The sequence below is a fragment of the Phascolarctos cinereus genome, unplaced genomic scaffold (assembly GCF_003287225.1).
Source record: "Phascolarctos cinereus isolate Bilbo 61053 unplaced genomic scaffold, phaCin_HiC Scaffold_9;HRSCAF=440, whole genome shotgun sequence".
In the NCBI taxonomy this organism is placed as follows: Eukaryota; Metazoa; Chordata; class Mammalia; order Diprotodontia; family Phascolarctidae; genus Phascolarctos; species Phascolarctos cinereus.
In genome coordinates, this window is record NW_027556402.1 from 90,531,019 (window position 1) to 90,546,931 (window position 15,913).

The 15,913-nt window shown below is 38.9% G+C and overlaps 1 protein-coding gene across 1 annotated transcript in view; it reads left to right on the forward strand.

The window, feature by feature from the left end:
• The window catches only part of MARCHF1 (membrane associated ring-CH-type finger 1), a 478,951-nt gene that overhangs the window by 395,008 nt on the left and 68,030 nt on the right, over positions 1-15,913 (forward strand). The window contains 1 exon segment of the mRNA XM_078149031.1: positions 7,647-7,827. Coding sequence (XP_078005157.1) covers positions 7,647-7,827 — 181 coding nt within the window.

Consider the following 15,913-nt stretch of genomic DNA (forward strand, 5'->3'; position numbering starts at 1 on the left):
TTTTCCTCCACCTCTCTTATTTTATTCTTTAATTCCTTTTTTAACTTCTTCCAGGATCTCTTTTTGGGCTTGTGACCATTTGACGTTACTCTCTGGGCTAGGAGTGGCTTTTTTTACCTCACTGTCTTCTTCTAAATATGAACTCAGATCATAGTAATTATATATGGTCGAATTCTTTTTCCTTTGTTTACTTATTTTCATTTTTGTCTTATTTAAGAATAAATTCTTAGCAGCTTATTATTATAATTATTATCAAGTTTTAATCTCGAGTTGTGGATAATGTCAGCCTAGGCCTCAGGTCCTCATTTACTGTTGTTTTCTGAATTCTGTCAGAGGACTCAACCTCAGAGAGTCCTTCGTCTCCTAAGCCACAGTTAGGGCTCCAGCCATGCTTGTCTGATCAGCATCACTAGGCCTGGCTTCTGGAAACAGTGTCCTTCAGTCTTCCCTCACTCTGCATCTCCTGTTATTTAGATGAAAGTTAGTGAGGTGAGAGTTCGTGAGGTGAAAGTTCCTGATGCCATGAGGTGAAAGTTCATAATGTAAAAGTTCTTGATCCCATGAGGTGAAAATTTATAAGGTAAAAGTTCCTGATGCTATGAGGTGAAAGTTCATGAGGCCTACTCTGCTTCCTGACTGTATTGCTCTAGGCCCCAGTGTTTGTTGACCCAGTGAATAGGTCTGGAGGTGTCCACACTTCGCTTAGGCCAGATCTGTCTTTTCTGAGGTCCTCTCAAGTTATCTTTGTTTTTATTATTGCTGCTCTACATTCATTTCATGGTGATTTTCTCTGTTTATGGAGGAAATCTGGAGAGCCTGGAAATTTCTGACCTATTCCACCATCTTCCCAGAATCCCTCTCAAGTTCCAATATCTTTCAAAGTTATTTTTTATTTATAATGTAATTGTCATTGTATATATTGTTCTCCTAGTTCTACTCACTTCATTCCGTATCAGTTCAGAGAGATCTTCCCAGTTTCCACCAAAATTGAACATATTTTTTTTTTTTAGGCAATTGGGGTTAAGTGACTTGTCCAGAGTCACACAGCTAGTAAGTGTCAAATATTTGGTCTGGGTCACATTTGAACTCAGGTCCTTCTGACTTAAGGGCCACTGTGCCACCTAGCTGCCCCCATATTGTAATTTCTTATGGTGCAATAATCTCACACCAGTCAAATACCATGATTTGTTTCCCCATTTTCTAAGAGGTGAGGATCCCCTTGAGTTTCTAATTTTTATTTTGCTACTATGAAAAGGGAGGCAGAGGGGTGGCACAGTTGATAGGGTGGCAGGCCTACAGTCAGAAATATTTATCTTCCTGAGTTCAAATCCCACCTCAGGCACTTACTAGTTGTGTGACCCTTGACAAGTCACTTCACCGTTGGCCTCAGTTCCTCATGAAAAATCAGACACCACTAAACAATAGCAACAAACAATATGAAAATTTGGTTGCTTTGAATATTTTTTTGCGCGTGTGGGTCATTTTCTTCTTTTTTTGGAAATGAGCCTTTAACAAAAAAAAAATCCTATGTGATATGACACAGCTAAGTCAGTGCTTCCTTTCACTAGAATGGAAGTGGGAAAGGAGATTTATTTCAATTTGTCCATACTTGCTCAGAGATCTTTTTGAAGAAGCTTTATGAGAGTTGTCTTCATATCTAGCTGGCAAGACAGACAGACACACAAACACACACACACACACACACACACACACACAAAGTGTTACAGTGGACATTAATAACTGGAGGGATCAAGAAAGGTCTCCCTTAATAAGTGGTATCTTGGGACAGCTAGGTGGAACAGTGGATAGAGCACCAGCCCTGAAGTCAGGAGGACCTGAGTTCAAATTTCACCTCAGACCAAACACTTGGCACTTACTAGCTGTGTGACCCTGGGCAAGTCACTTAACCCCAATTGCCTATTAAAAAAAAAAGTGATATGTGAATGGGAGGAAGCTGAGAATTCTCTGAGGCAGAGGCAATGAGGGAGGAGATTCCAGGCCTGGGGCTCAGCCTATGCAAAGGCATTTCTTTGGAATATTATGTACAGTAAACTGTAAATAGACCTGTCTTGATGGGACATAGCATGCATGAGAGGGAATAATGTGCATTCAGAGCCAGACAGCTAAGGGCTTTAAATGACTGACAGAGAAGTTTGTAAAAGGATGGATTGGAATAATATATGACTGCTAAATTCCCTTCTACCTCTAAGAATATTACGCTATTCCAGAAAAGAACTTTTAAGAATGTTTTGGGCAAGAGCAAGACTGAATAATGTATAATAGCTTCCCAAGATGACTGTGGGGACAGGAGAAACATCCATTTGGGTGTTTAAATTATAGGATGTTTGTTTTAAAAACATTTATTTTACTTTAGTCACACATAGAATCTTAGGTGGATTGAGCTGGCAGGATCACAGAGACGAGCTGGATCATTGAGTCCAACCTCCTTTATTTTACACATGAGGAAACTGAGACCCAGAGACATGAAGTGAGTTGTCTTTGGTCATATAAGCATTGTGCTCATTTTACAGATAGATGGGGAATGTGAAATTCAAGAAAGAAATTAAATGACGTGTTGGGTCATATTAATTGCAATCAGAAATAGAACTCACTTCTTGTGACCCTTTCTCTATCCAATCTTTCCTATACTAGGCTGCATCTCTACTCCCAAACCTTTATTACCTTAAAACTCATACTTCTAATGTATAAGCAGCTACCTTATCCAGCCACAGCTTTTGAGTTTTGGGTGGGAATACTGAGCCATGCCAACACCAAAGTTGCACTTGGGTCACGCAATCCTTCCAGGGACCCAAAAGTAAAATCCAGTCATGGATGATGAAGATGTTCTGGGCATCTTTCTTCAAATCCAAGAAATATGTTACTACTCACTGCTTCAATTCATTTGCTGGGGACTCTGGCCTTTGCATATTTCATTCCTGACTCAGATTCTTACAAAATTAGTTTCCACGTTCTTTTAAGGAAATGTAGGCCTTCTCAGAAATGTATCCAAATTTAACAACATATTTTTACATTACTTACAGTATAATTTCTTTCCAGTAGTTCCTCTGCTTGGGGTTAAGGTGAAGAGACATTTATGTTCTCATTACAGTATTGTAATTTATTATTTAGCCAGAGTCCTGTGAAACAGTTGGTTCGGTGGTTTTCTTCTTCCTTAATGATGCTACTACTTTCAGTTTAGTTCCAGTGGATTTTTGAGGCTGATATTTCAGCTCTTAAGACCACTGAGAACAATTCCAACAAAGTTTGAATAGGACTCTTGGGGCTCTAATTGAGTTGGATGGCTTCACAAGTGCTTAATATGCAAGAACCTGTCAAAATGGATTTTGGTGCAATGGGAACAAAAATGAACAATCTTTTGATTTTCCCAATAGCAAATGGCTTTAATTTTAAAAAGAAAATATTGCTGCTGATATTTTCTGTAATTTTTTGCTGAAATGAAAAAAAATTTTTTTTAACTTATAAAGAAGGGGTATCTGAGAGAATGAGGTCAACAATCTGGTTAATAAAATAGAAAAAGCCCTGTCTCTGGAGTCCAAGGACCAGGGCTCGAGGACTTGAAACTCTACTCTGACACTTATTACCTATATGACCTTGAAGAATTCACTTGCCCCTACCCACACATACACACCTCAGTTTCTTCTACTGTAAACTAAGTGGAAAGGTAGAGTAGATAACCTCTGACGTCTCTTCAGTCTCTAAATGTCCTCTGAACATTTGAACTTGCTAAGTTGAATCAGCTAATGTTTTGTTTAAAGACAAGTTATGAATTCCTTTAAAAAAAAAAGCTGATATAAAGATAATACTAGGAATTCTTTGCAACAGCTTCAAAGCATTTGGTATATAAAGCAGTGGAACTGCATTGGATTTGATGCTGGCAGGGATTAGGTTTGAATCCTGAATCTGACATTTGTGGGTGTCCAATGTGGTGAGTCACCAAACCTCTCTGAGTCTCAGTCTTCTCACCTGTAAAGCAGAGAGAGGGGCAACTAGGTGGTACAGTGCATAGAATGCCATGCCAGGAGTCAAGAAGACTCATCTTCCTGAATTCAAATCTGGCCTCAGACATTTACTAGCTGTGTGACCGTGGGCAAGTCACTTAACCCTGTTTGCCTCAGTTCCTCATCTGTAAAACAAGCTGGAAAAGGAAAAAGCAAAACATTTCAGTATCTTTGCCATGAAAACCCCCAAATGGGGCCATGAAAAGTCGGACACAACTGAAATTACTGAACAAAAAAAGCAGGAGATGGGTACAGTAGTAAAGATGCTGGCTTTAGATTTATCAAAGTTGGGTTCAAATCCTGCCTCTGGCACTTACTACCAGGGTGACTTCTAACAAATTACTTCTCTCTGGGGCCTTCCTTTATTTTCTCACATGTAATATGAGGACGTTGGGCTGGATAATCCCTGAAGTTCCTTCCAGTTCTAAATTTCAGATTCTGTGAAAGTCTTTTGCAGATCTAAAAGGGATATAGAAATGTAAGTTGTTCTTATGTCACTTTTTTTTTTTTGGCAAGGCAATCAGGGTTAAGTGACTTGCCCAGGGTCACAAAGATAGTAAATTATGTTACTTTTTAAGGGGCCTCTCTAACTCCATGTGTTTTCCTCCCTCCTATTCCCCAACCCTCAAATGAATACAGAAAATAATGAAGTCTTTTAGCTTGTAGAGGTTTCCCACCAGAACCAATGCTGCTAGAGTATTGTTCGATTGTTGATGGAAACAGTTGAGGAGGTGGTCGTGATATACTCTCATTTTCATTTCATTTCTTTTTAACCTTTCCTTCAATTTCAGAGTCTGCAGAAGCCTTGGTGATTTATTTGAATGATTATTTCCCATTATTTTAGAGATATTTTTAAATTACCTTCGTTTGTGAAATACAGCTCTGGTGTATTGTTTAAGCTTGGAAACCAGGATCTGTAGGGACCAAGAATGTGGAGAGCAGGAACCTCATATTTTTTTTAAGTGTTGGGAAAGAATTTGGTAGCTTCCTGGTTAATTCATATAACCAGTGGAAGCAGCATTATTCCTTGATGCCATTTCACAGACTGTTTTCCATCAGAAACCAAAGTGAATGACAGTAGAATGTTCTGTATGGTCATAGTTAGAGGCACAGTGTTAATAATAATGCAAATGCTACTAGATTTCACTCTCACCATGTTGGCCAATTGTCTCCCCCCGAAAAGATCCTTATTTTTGTGCTCACCTTCCGGAAAACAAAAACATAACATTGTGTCTGAGATTCTTTGAGATATCTCTGGGGCAGAATTTGTGGTTCTTAGTTGGTTTGGAGTCCAGTGTGAAAGGACACAGCTGGTTCCAGAATTATATTTCTGAATTATTTCATTTTCCTTGGGAACTGGGAGGCAAAAGACAAGCCTCCTGCGGTCACACTTCTTTATTTTGAGGTTGGGGGAGTTAGGTTTCAATTCCTGTGCCTGGTTGCAGATGACACTTTGAGCTCCATTTCATTTCCTCTGAGGAGGATTACTGACACAACACCCTTCTCTTTATACTGAGACTTTAAAAGAATGGAGCACAAGGGCATTCCTACCTTCTGATGGGTCCATCAGTATGACTTAGGTCATTTTTAAAAAAAATATTCTTGACTTTATAGAGGAAAATGACATCATTAGACATCCTTCCATACGTTTGTCAAAACCATGCTGAGCTCATCTAATATCTGTCAGACTGTAAGAACTAAAGGCAAAGATTTGAATTTATAACCCAGGGTTGGGGGAGGAGGGCAGGGATCCAACTCAACTCTATTCACCAAAGATAAAATGCAAATACTTTGTGAGAAAACTCCAAATCACCATAATTATGAAAATATGTCAGTCTGGTAAATAACACTTCCAAAGCCCAGGTTTTTCTGTTTGCTGTACACAGATTCTATGTGTTTATTAATTTTGAAGAGTTTGATTTAAATTGTCATCATCAGCCACTTCATCCACCAAAACAGATAAAAACCCCCACAATTTCTTTTTTATTTTTTAGCTTGAAAATCTTTGTAATCACAAATGGCTAGATATTCTCTCTTCTTAAGTTACTCTATAGGAGGCACTTTCAAACATACAACCTCTTCCAGGTTGGTAGAGTAACATTTAGTAAATTACTTACTGTCACTTTCAAGTTCTCATTCAAATTAATCAAAGCAGTAGTCACATGAAAACATCCTCTACAACAGTACGTAGGGCCAATGTTTTATCAGCCAGATGCAAACTTGCCCATGAGGATATCACTGACTATAATTTCCCATTGATTGGATCTTTTCAGTACCTAGTACTATAGAGGGGTTGTGGTGATAAGAAGAGATTTATTTACACATGAGTGTTTGAGTGAAGGTATTTTTTATGCTAGTCAGCAAATAAAACACTTTAAAGTTTAAGTTCAGTTTCAACCAACACTTCAAAAAAAATGGTCTGGTGAATTCTTTGGTACAGGGTAACTCCTGGGGAGGAAACTTCTCTGACCCTGTTCTGTAATTTAATCTTAGAAAATTGCCTAGGGCACTTAGAAATTATAAATGATTGTCCAGGGTCATATATCTAATGTGTTAGAGACAGGTCTTCTTGATTCTGAGGACAGTTCTTGATTATAACATATCTGCCTCTCTCAAACAACTAGCATAGATAAACAGACAGATATATAAATAGATAGTTGGATGGAGAGAGAGAGAGGATGATAAATTTTACACATACAAATGTATATAGATATGTTTGTGTGGACATGTATGTATATATGTATGTGTGTGTGTGTGTGTATATATATATATATATATATGTATATGTATATGTGTACACACACATACCCCTTGGCCCATATATATTACATATATATGTGTATGTATGTCTAGATGTATATATTTACATATATAAATATGTAAATATATGTGTGTGTGTGTGTGTGTGTGTGTGTGTGTGTGTGTGTATAAATTCTTTGAGTTGCTTTATTTTGGACTCGGACTGATTTACCCCCTCATTAAACAATTTGATGGCCCTTTTCCCCATCCCATCCCCATCCCCACAGCTCACTATATTGGTGCCAGACTTAGCATAGATATCTGATTTACTTTAGTCATACTGCAGCAACCCAGCCTCCCCAACAGCAGAAATTATGAGCATACACCACCATGCTTGGAAAAAATGAAGGAAGGAAGGAAGAATGGTTGAGTCATGTTGATAATATGTAACAGAGTTCATATCTATCATGAACTTACTTCTCTGCAAGAGAGACTTAGCTGGGAATCTTGAAATTTACAGTTAAGAAGGATATATTTCCCTTCCCAGTCTGAGAAGAGACTAGGATTTGATGGATTGTTTTAAATATACCCTATTATAGGTAGATCTTATTCTAGAATCTAGTTGGGATAAAATGACTTAGAATTCTGATTCTTAGCTTTCAATATCATAATGCAACATAATGTCTTTCTGGCAGTGACTTCGATGTTTGTTTCTGTCTCTCCCAGCATCTATGTTTGTTGAATTTCTTGGACTGAATTTCTAAGACATTGCATGGATAGAAACTAAATACTGAAACTGAAACAATAACTAACACCTTCTTCCCCTCTTCCCATTTCCATAAGATCCTTGGAAGACATCTCACTAATTTTTGCTGCTGTTCTCCTTAGGATCTGTCACTGTGAGGGAGATGATGAGAGCCCCCTTATCACTCCATGTCGCTGCACAGGAACTCTCCGGTTTGTTCACCAGGCCTGCCTGCACCAGTGGATCAAGAGTTCAGACACCCGCTGCTGTGAGCTCTGCAAGTATGACTTCATCATGGAGACCAAACTGAAACCACTCCGGAAGGTAGAGCATTGTCAGCATAAGTATCTTTTAAGTGTCAGAAAGCGTGGACTACCAGTTGGACAAGCAAATAATATATTTTGAAGACCCATTCTCCTCCTCAAAGGTTCAGTGCCAAGGTGCTTGCTTCTCTTGGCACTGTGGGCTGGGTTTGGCCGATGTCCTCATAAACCCAAAGTTGAAAATAGAACCCTATGTCTATTACTTGGTCAGTGCTTATTCCTTTTCCCAGATTTCACATTCTTTTCATCTCTGGGTTTGGTAACCACTCCTCCAGGGCCAAAAATGATGGGTGATGTCTGTGGAACTGAGTTGTTAAAACCACTAGATTCACCAATCTTCACTTACTCATCAATCCAACCACTCACTAAGTCATGTCCTTTCTACATCTGGATTTCTCATATATGTCCCTTTCTCTCCATTCAAATAGCTACCTCTCTTATTTGGGCCTTTAACACCTCTTCACTGGATTATTGTGATAGCTTTCTAATCTTCCCCACTCAAATCCACCCTCCAAACAGATGCCAAATTCATATTTCTAAAATGTAAGACTAACCAGGTCAGTGTTCCACTCAATAGATTATTTTGGTTCCCTGTTATCTCCAGGATCAAATATAAATTCCTTTCTTAGGCATTTAATAGTTTAGCCTTTTCCTATCCTTACAGTCTTCTTACGTGTTATTCCCTTTATGCCTACTAAAATCCAGCCATACTGGCCTACTACTTTCTATTCCTCATATAGCACTCCATTTCTTGTCTTCATGCTTTTGCATGGAATCCCTTATGTCTACAGAGATTTTCCTTCTCTCTTTCCATGAAAACCTAGCTTCTAGGGGGTCTTTCCCAGTCCCCCCAGCTGCTAATGCCTTCCCATCCTGTTACCTTCTATCAACTCTGAACAGTATGTGTGTACCTAGTTTTGTTCACATAGTCTTGCCTTCAAGAATGTAAGCGTCTCAAAGGAAATGATTGTTTTCATTTTTCTTTTTATCCCCAGTCCTTAGCACAATGTTGGTACATAGTGAGTCCTTCATAAATATGTATTGATTGATTGATTGATTGATCACTGTGAAAGCTGGTAAAGTTACAAGTAGAGTCTCATGAAAGGCAATTGGTTCATGATACTGAATAATCTCATTCCTTAGAAAATAAGCATTAGGTACTGGAGAAGACATGTTCCTCCAAAATATGTGATTTGAGGGATTATTTTAGGTAGCTCATTTGGTTTTTCATGAATTATAAAAGAAGAAAAAGAATTGACTGTACTATATATCAAGCTTAAAGTGTGGGGAAGATATCTTATTTTTCTCCGTATGATTTCCCACCCAAATACATTACCATATCTTGGTCATATCAAACTAATGTTTTTAGGATCAGATTATATTCAGGGTATGTGTCAAAAAACAAGATTACATTTAATTCAGAACTGAGCAAGGGCAGCTTCTAGAAGCTTCCACCCAGCAGAATGCTGGACATACAATGTAACCCTGGTCCAGGACTCTGAATTTTTTTACATATAAGCTTCCTCCTTACATGTCACTCATCACCCCCACCCAGCTCCCTCCGTCACTACTAGCCTGCAGATATGAATGCCAATTCAAGTAAGAGGGAGCATGAGACTTGAACTACTGAAATAATAAAACTGCCCAAAGAAGACTTTTCATTTAAATGAAATTCAAAATGTATAATGAAGAAGAGTATTGCTTTGAAAATGAAAAAGACAGCTCCCAAAATGAGCAGAAATGATAAACTAAACAAACTATGGCCAATATTTTCCTGGGCTGCTGTCCACCCTAATCCTTCATTAGTTCTGCAAATGATGGAGGAGTCCAACTCTATTATTAATAATATTTTACCGATTTTATTAGACCTACATCCATGGATCTGAAAGTGGTTTATAAATATAAAATATGACTCACAGAACTCCTCAGCAGCAGGTTTTGTCTTCTCAACAGATGTGGCAGCCAAGGTACTGAGAGGTTAAATTCTTTTATTCTCAGTCCCAAAGCAATCAGTGCCAGAAATAGAAAACGGACCCTGCCCCTGCTTTAGCCACTGAACAGACGCTGTTGAGAGTACAGAAATGACATACTATTTAGCCCCATGAAGATTCAAACTGTCTGCTCTTAAAATTTGAGGACTGGCAAGCTGTTCCCAAACATCTGCAGAGTATACTCCTATTCCTCATTTTCTGAAGAATCTTTCATTTCCCTTTGTGAAAGAGAATCCTGGTTTGAATACAGTTGTCCAGGTGAACACAATGGTTCATTCCTCCCTTCCCCCAAACATTTTCTTTTTAAAACCATAAAGAAACCATGAGACTGGAATGTACCTTGAGAGATCATTTAGTTTAGACACAACCTTCCTGCACCTCACAAGTTCAGCTGGATAAAGATGTCACTCATTTCTTTTCAACCTCCTTAGAAGATTCTTTGTATTCCAACCTATTGTTTCATAGCTGTGATAGAGAATCCGTTCAACTATCTAATTAGGACAAACCCTCTAGAAGTACTGGTCATATCTAGTTGCTTTGCAAAGTGACACAAAAAGTAGTAGACGGTGCATCTCTCAGTGGGCACCCATGCATTCTGATTGAGCAAATCCCAAGGTAACTGTTTAATGCCTTGGCTCTTGTTCTATCCCAAGTGGTGCTGAAAAAATGGCTAATTGCAGTGAAGTACAAGGGAAAGAGCACCGGTTCTGAAGTCAGAGGGCCTGGATTCAAATTCTGTCGCTGAGACCCACTGATGCTGTGACTTTGGGCAAGTCTCCTAATTTTCCTGTGCCTCCGCTTCTTCCTCTGTAATTGAGATTAGACTAGATGATCTCTGAAATCTATTCCACCCTTAGTTCTTTTATCCTATGATCCATCCTGCAAATATTTTAAGAGCGAATATTTAAAGAGAGTTTTGAGAAAGAGTCACACACAGTGGCTTCTAATTTAGAAAATAAGGGTTTTATTTCTAGGACAGTTGTTAACCAGATGTAGAAACATGAACAAGCTATTCCTAACCCCTCAGTTTCCACATTTGGAAAAATACTGTATCAACTATATAGCTTTCTAGAGTATAATTGAAAAGAAGTAATGTCTGAAACATAATTACAAATCTTGATTCAATAGAACTTGCATATGGGAAATATTATTTGGAAAGTATAACTAATTAATTTACTTCAATAACAGAAAAATTTATTACATTTTTCTTTCTGTAGTTTTTAAAGGGTTCTCAAGGTCAGCGCCTAATAGATTCCTTCACTTAGAGAGACCTAGAAGTCTGTGCAGTTAATTGCAATCTCCTTGGCATCTACCTTACTTTTATAAGAATCTAAAGGCCAGCCCTATGAAATCATTAATTTAGCTAATGATTCTGAAGATCTCCCGTCCAGCCAATAAGGGCACAAAGTGACACTGAAGTAATACACTTTCCTACAGAGGAGAAGGAATATTTCTCCAGAGACTGAAGAAACTTGGTGCTTAATAGGAAGACCAAAAACATTAATTAAGCCTTATTTCACTAATTAATACAATAAATGCACCCCAAAAATCCATTGCTAGTAAATAAATCAAGGCTGTTTCCAAAGGAGACCCTTTAAAGACAACAGTAATGCCCAGGGGATTCTTTATAAAAAAGTGATTTACATCATCCGTAAGCATTTAGTGCATCTATTTAAAGAAAAGCCTATTCAGAGCAATTTTACCAAGTCTCTGAGCAATTCTAAGGGCCCTAGAGAATCAAATGGGCACAAATTTAGAAAGCCTGGTGACCACACAATGCAGTTGGGAAAACACACATGAAAGCAATTGTGGCATCAGAAACTCATCTCCTGTCCTATAACTGAAGGATTGTTTTAGATTTTAGGCCTATAGTCTTTCTGCCTAGATGAACCAGAGCCAAATTATGGGTTAAATCCAAACTGGTGAGAAGAAGAAACACTGCTGATAGCTGTATTCAGGTTTTGTTGTTGCTGCTTCCGCCAAAAAGAAACAAAGAAATAGGCATGCTTTATTAAGGCATCTTGTTGGGCAACCTAGATTTATGAAAAGAAACACAATCACACTAATGCATCATTGATGGAACTATGAATTAGTCCATCCATTCTGGAATGAATTCTAGAACTATGCCCAGGAAGTTAGTAAACTGTGTATACCCTTTGACCCAAAGATAGCTCAAGTAGGCCTATACCCCAAAGAAATCAAAGAAAGAGGGAAAATATTGCAGTTCTTTTGGTAGTGGCAAAATACTGGCAAAGAAGGTGCCCACCATTTTGTAGACTGAGCAAATTATGTTATAGAAATGTAATAGAATTCTGTTGTCCCATAAGAAATGGTAAAAAAGGGGGGCAGCTAGGTAGCACAGTGGATAGGGCACCTGCCCTGTAGTCAGGAGGACCTGAGTTCAAATTCGGCCTCAGACCAAATACTTGACACTTACTAGCTGTGTGACCCTGGGCAAGTCACTTAAACCCAATTGCCTAAAACAAAACAAAACAAAAAAGAAATGGTAAAAAAGGATGGTTTCAGAAAAACCTAGAAAGACTTGTATGAACTGATACAGACTGAGGTCAACAAAGCTAGGAAAAGACATTATATAATAACATCAGCATTGTAAAGACAAACAACTTAGAAAGACTTCAGAACTCTGTTCAATGCAGTGAATGACCATGATTCCAGAAGGCCAACAATGAACCATGCTACTTATCTCCTGACAGAGATGTAGTGGACTCAAGGTACAGAACATTTTGGGGCATGGTCAATGTGTTTTTGCTTGACTACACACAATTGTTACAAGAGAGTTCTTATTCCTTTAGTGGAGAGGAGAGAGGTAGGAGGGGGTAGAAAATAAATGTTTGTCAATTGAAAAATAAGATAATTTTTCTTTTTTGAAAATACAGAATCTGTCACATGTAGTGAGCAGTATTTGGGTCTATCCATGATCACATTATCTAATAAGCTAGAGGTTATTTAGTGAATGGCCCTAAAAGTAAATGTGACCAAATATAAAAAGAGGAGACAGGAACAGCTAAGATTCCTAGGCGACCTATTGCATGTTCTACATAGCACAGCTTTGCATATGCATACAAAACAAATACCTTCTTACCTTCACCTCACAGGTTGGAGATCCATGGGAAAGGAATGCTTTAATGAGTTCAGTTTCCAGAAAACTGGACTTTCTCTTTCTTTAAGAGCCACAACATATATTTCTTTAATTTTTAACAAATGGTTCTAAAATGCATCATGCCCTTCTCCGACTTCATAAACAGAGTATAATGTATATAATTTCACTACCTTTCAATGACTTAGAATTATCATTATGAACTGGAAACTTTTGAATGTACTGTAATTTAGTGATATGCTCAGGTGATATTAAGTCGTTGCTTCTTGGATTCAGATTTTTTAAAGTTCTTGTGTCTGCTTTTAATAATTGTTTTTCTTTTTTCTCTGAATGTCAGACTGAGAATTATCACTTTCTCAAGCTGCCAATGTATTTTTGTTATTCAGTCATTTTCCAGTCATGTTCAACTCTTTGTGACCCCATGTGGGGTTTTCTTGGCAAAGATACTAGAGTGGTTCGGTATTTCCTTCTCCAACCCATGTTAGAGATGAGGAAACTGAGGCAATCAGGGTTAAGTTACTTGCCTATGGTTACACAGCTGGTAAGTGTCTGAGGTCACATTTGAACCCGTGAAGATGAGTCTTCCTGATTCCTGGCCTGTCACTTTATCCACTAAGCCACCTAGCCACTCTGCCACTGTATCACGTTTAACAAATTCTTTTCTTCCTCACTCACTGCTCCTGCACCTTCTCCCTTTCAGTAGGGTACTCCTCATATTCCAACAGTCTGAGAAGCCAGAAAATCAAGTTTTTCAGACTGCATACATAAAACAGAAGTAAATAGATTCTTAGCAAGTAGATCAGTGATCATTGTGAAGATACAGTGGAGGGGGCAAAGGGTAAGCACTGTACAAGCAGGTGAGTCAGCATGGGAAGGAACACATTATGTGATCCTGTGATCATGGGAGTAGTCACAAACTGCCACGAACTTTGCACAACGTGGAAAGTCACCATACTGCTTGTGAGTGGCTCACATCTTTTCGTAATAGCTAAATGAAGTGGCAAGTTGGAAAGGGTCTCTTGTGTGTTCAAGTCAGTGGGATTAGGGTGGGCCTTAAAAGACCCCGGGTCCCTCTGCTTTGGTAGAGGCTCTCAGTGTTTCTCTTTTTCCCCTTGGGAGAGTGACCAGAAGTTAGTTGTCCCTTAGAACCCTTGGGTTTGATCTTCAAAGCTCTATTCGCCAATTTGTCTATTTATCACAGATAGAAGCATCACTTTACCCTAATCAGACTGAGAACTCTAGCTCCTCCCCAGAGGCCCTTTGCTCCTGACTGGTGAAAATTCACCACATGTAGAACCCCTAGACTCACCAAAATGCAGTTTGGCCATCTTCTTCCATGCCTCCCAGGGCATACCGTCCTTTCTCAACTTTGCTTTGGAAACATTAATCAAATACCCCTTGCAGGACCCTGTTAGAATGTAAGTTCCCTGAGGGCCAGCACTATTTTCCTTCTCATATTTTGCATCCTTAGAGCTTATCCCAATGTCTGGAAGACTTAATAAATGCTTTTTCATTCATTCACTCATTCATTCATTTATTCATATGTGATCCAGATAACTAAGATGAGGTGTCTCCTATAGGACATTTCTGTACAATAGAAGGACACGTCTAGGGGGGAAAGAGGGCAGAACTGGCCTGCATCATTTCTTAATGAGAGAGAAAATGAGATTGTGGTAGGAAAACAGAAAAATCTCTTTCTGCCACCTCCCCTGGAACATACACATGTTTCTGAATTATGGAGTGAAGCCAACTCCTTAAAAAAGGTATTACCTCTCTCTTTTACATGTGTTTTCATTCATGTTCCTTCTAACCGGTAGTGGTGTTCTTTCTTTCCCTTTCTCTCCCCTTTCCCAAATTGACTACTAAGGTCCACACTGTCAAGATCTAACCATATCTTTAATCCCACACTTCTTAATCCAGTCAGATTAATCTTATTGCCTTCTCCTTAACATGGTTCACCTGCTCCCACCTACAGGTCTTGGGCTGACCACTCCCTGAGACTGGCTCCTGCCCCAGCAAGAAATACATAAGAAGCTTCCTGTCTAAGGTAGAAGCTGCTTCAATTGCAGAGGCTCTTTGTCACGGGTATCTCAGGTCTGTTGCCCTTGACTGCTTACCGACCTTGTTTCCACCTTGCTTTGGCCTGTAGCACTTTGACTTCTCACTGCTGGCCTGGCTTTTGACACTGATCCCAGACTGTTTCTTAACCAGCAGCTTCTAGGCATTCTCCACGTCTGGCCTGCTCCTGATGCCTAGCCCCTACCTTTTGCTCTCAGCTTTGATGCACCCTCAGTTGTGGCCTCTGACTCTATCTCGAGACACATTGGCACCCTGGCATGATACAACTGCAATGCAGCATGTGGCCCCAAGGGCCTTTTTTGCTACTATCCAGGTCTGAATACTGGACTGGATGGCTTAAACCAATATGGTCAATCTTATGCATTCTTTTACAATGACTAACCAGCAACTAGAATTTCTTCCTAAAGTCAGTCAGTGAGCAACCTACTCATCACAGCAGCATATGTGTAAAACACTATTCAAGAAGCTGGAGACAATAAAAAGACAAATTAATACGTGGGTTCTAGCAACAGAATTTGGTTTTCAATGAATCCAGCTTTCTCAATAAGGAAACTGAGCTTTAGTGTCTTGCCAGAGATCATATGAATGTTAAGCAGCAGAACTTTGCCCTGAGGCAGCTTACAGTCTAGTTGATTGACTGTGGCATACACATAGATGTGATAATGATGTAATAATATAAAACAGTCTTTGATAACGATAGTAAAGACTAGAAGGGAGATTTAAAAAGTGTGAGGACTAAGAAGGGAGAAATCATTTTGGGGTGGGGAGAATCAAGGAAGACTTCACTGAGGAGGTAGCAAATGAGTTGAAATATGTAGGATTGCCATGAAGAGAGATGGAAAGCGAGGAAATTCCAGGAATAGGGAAGAGAATGAATAAAAACAGAAGTAGGAAAGTGC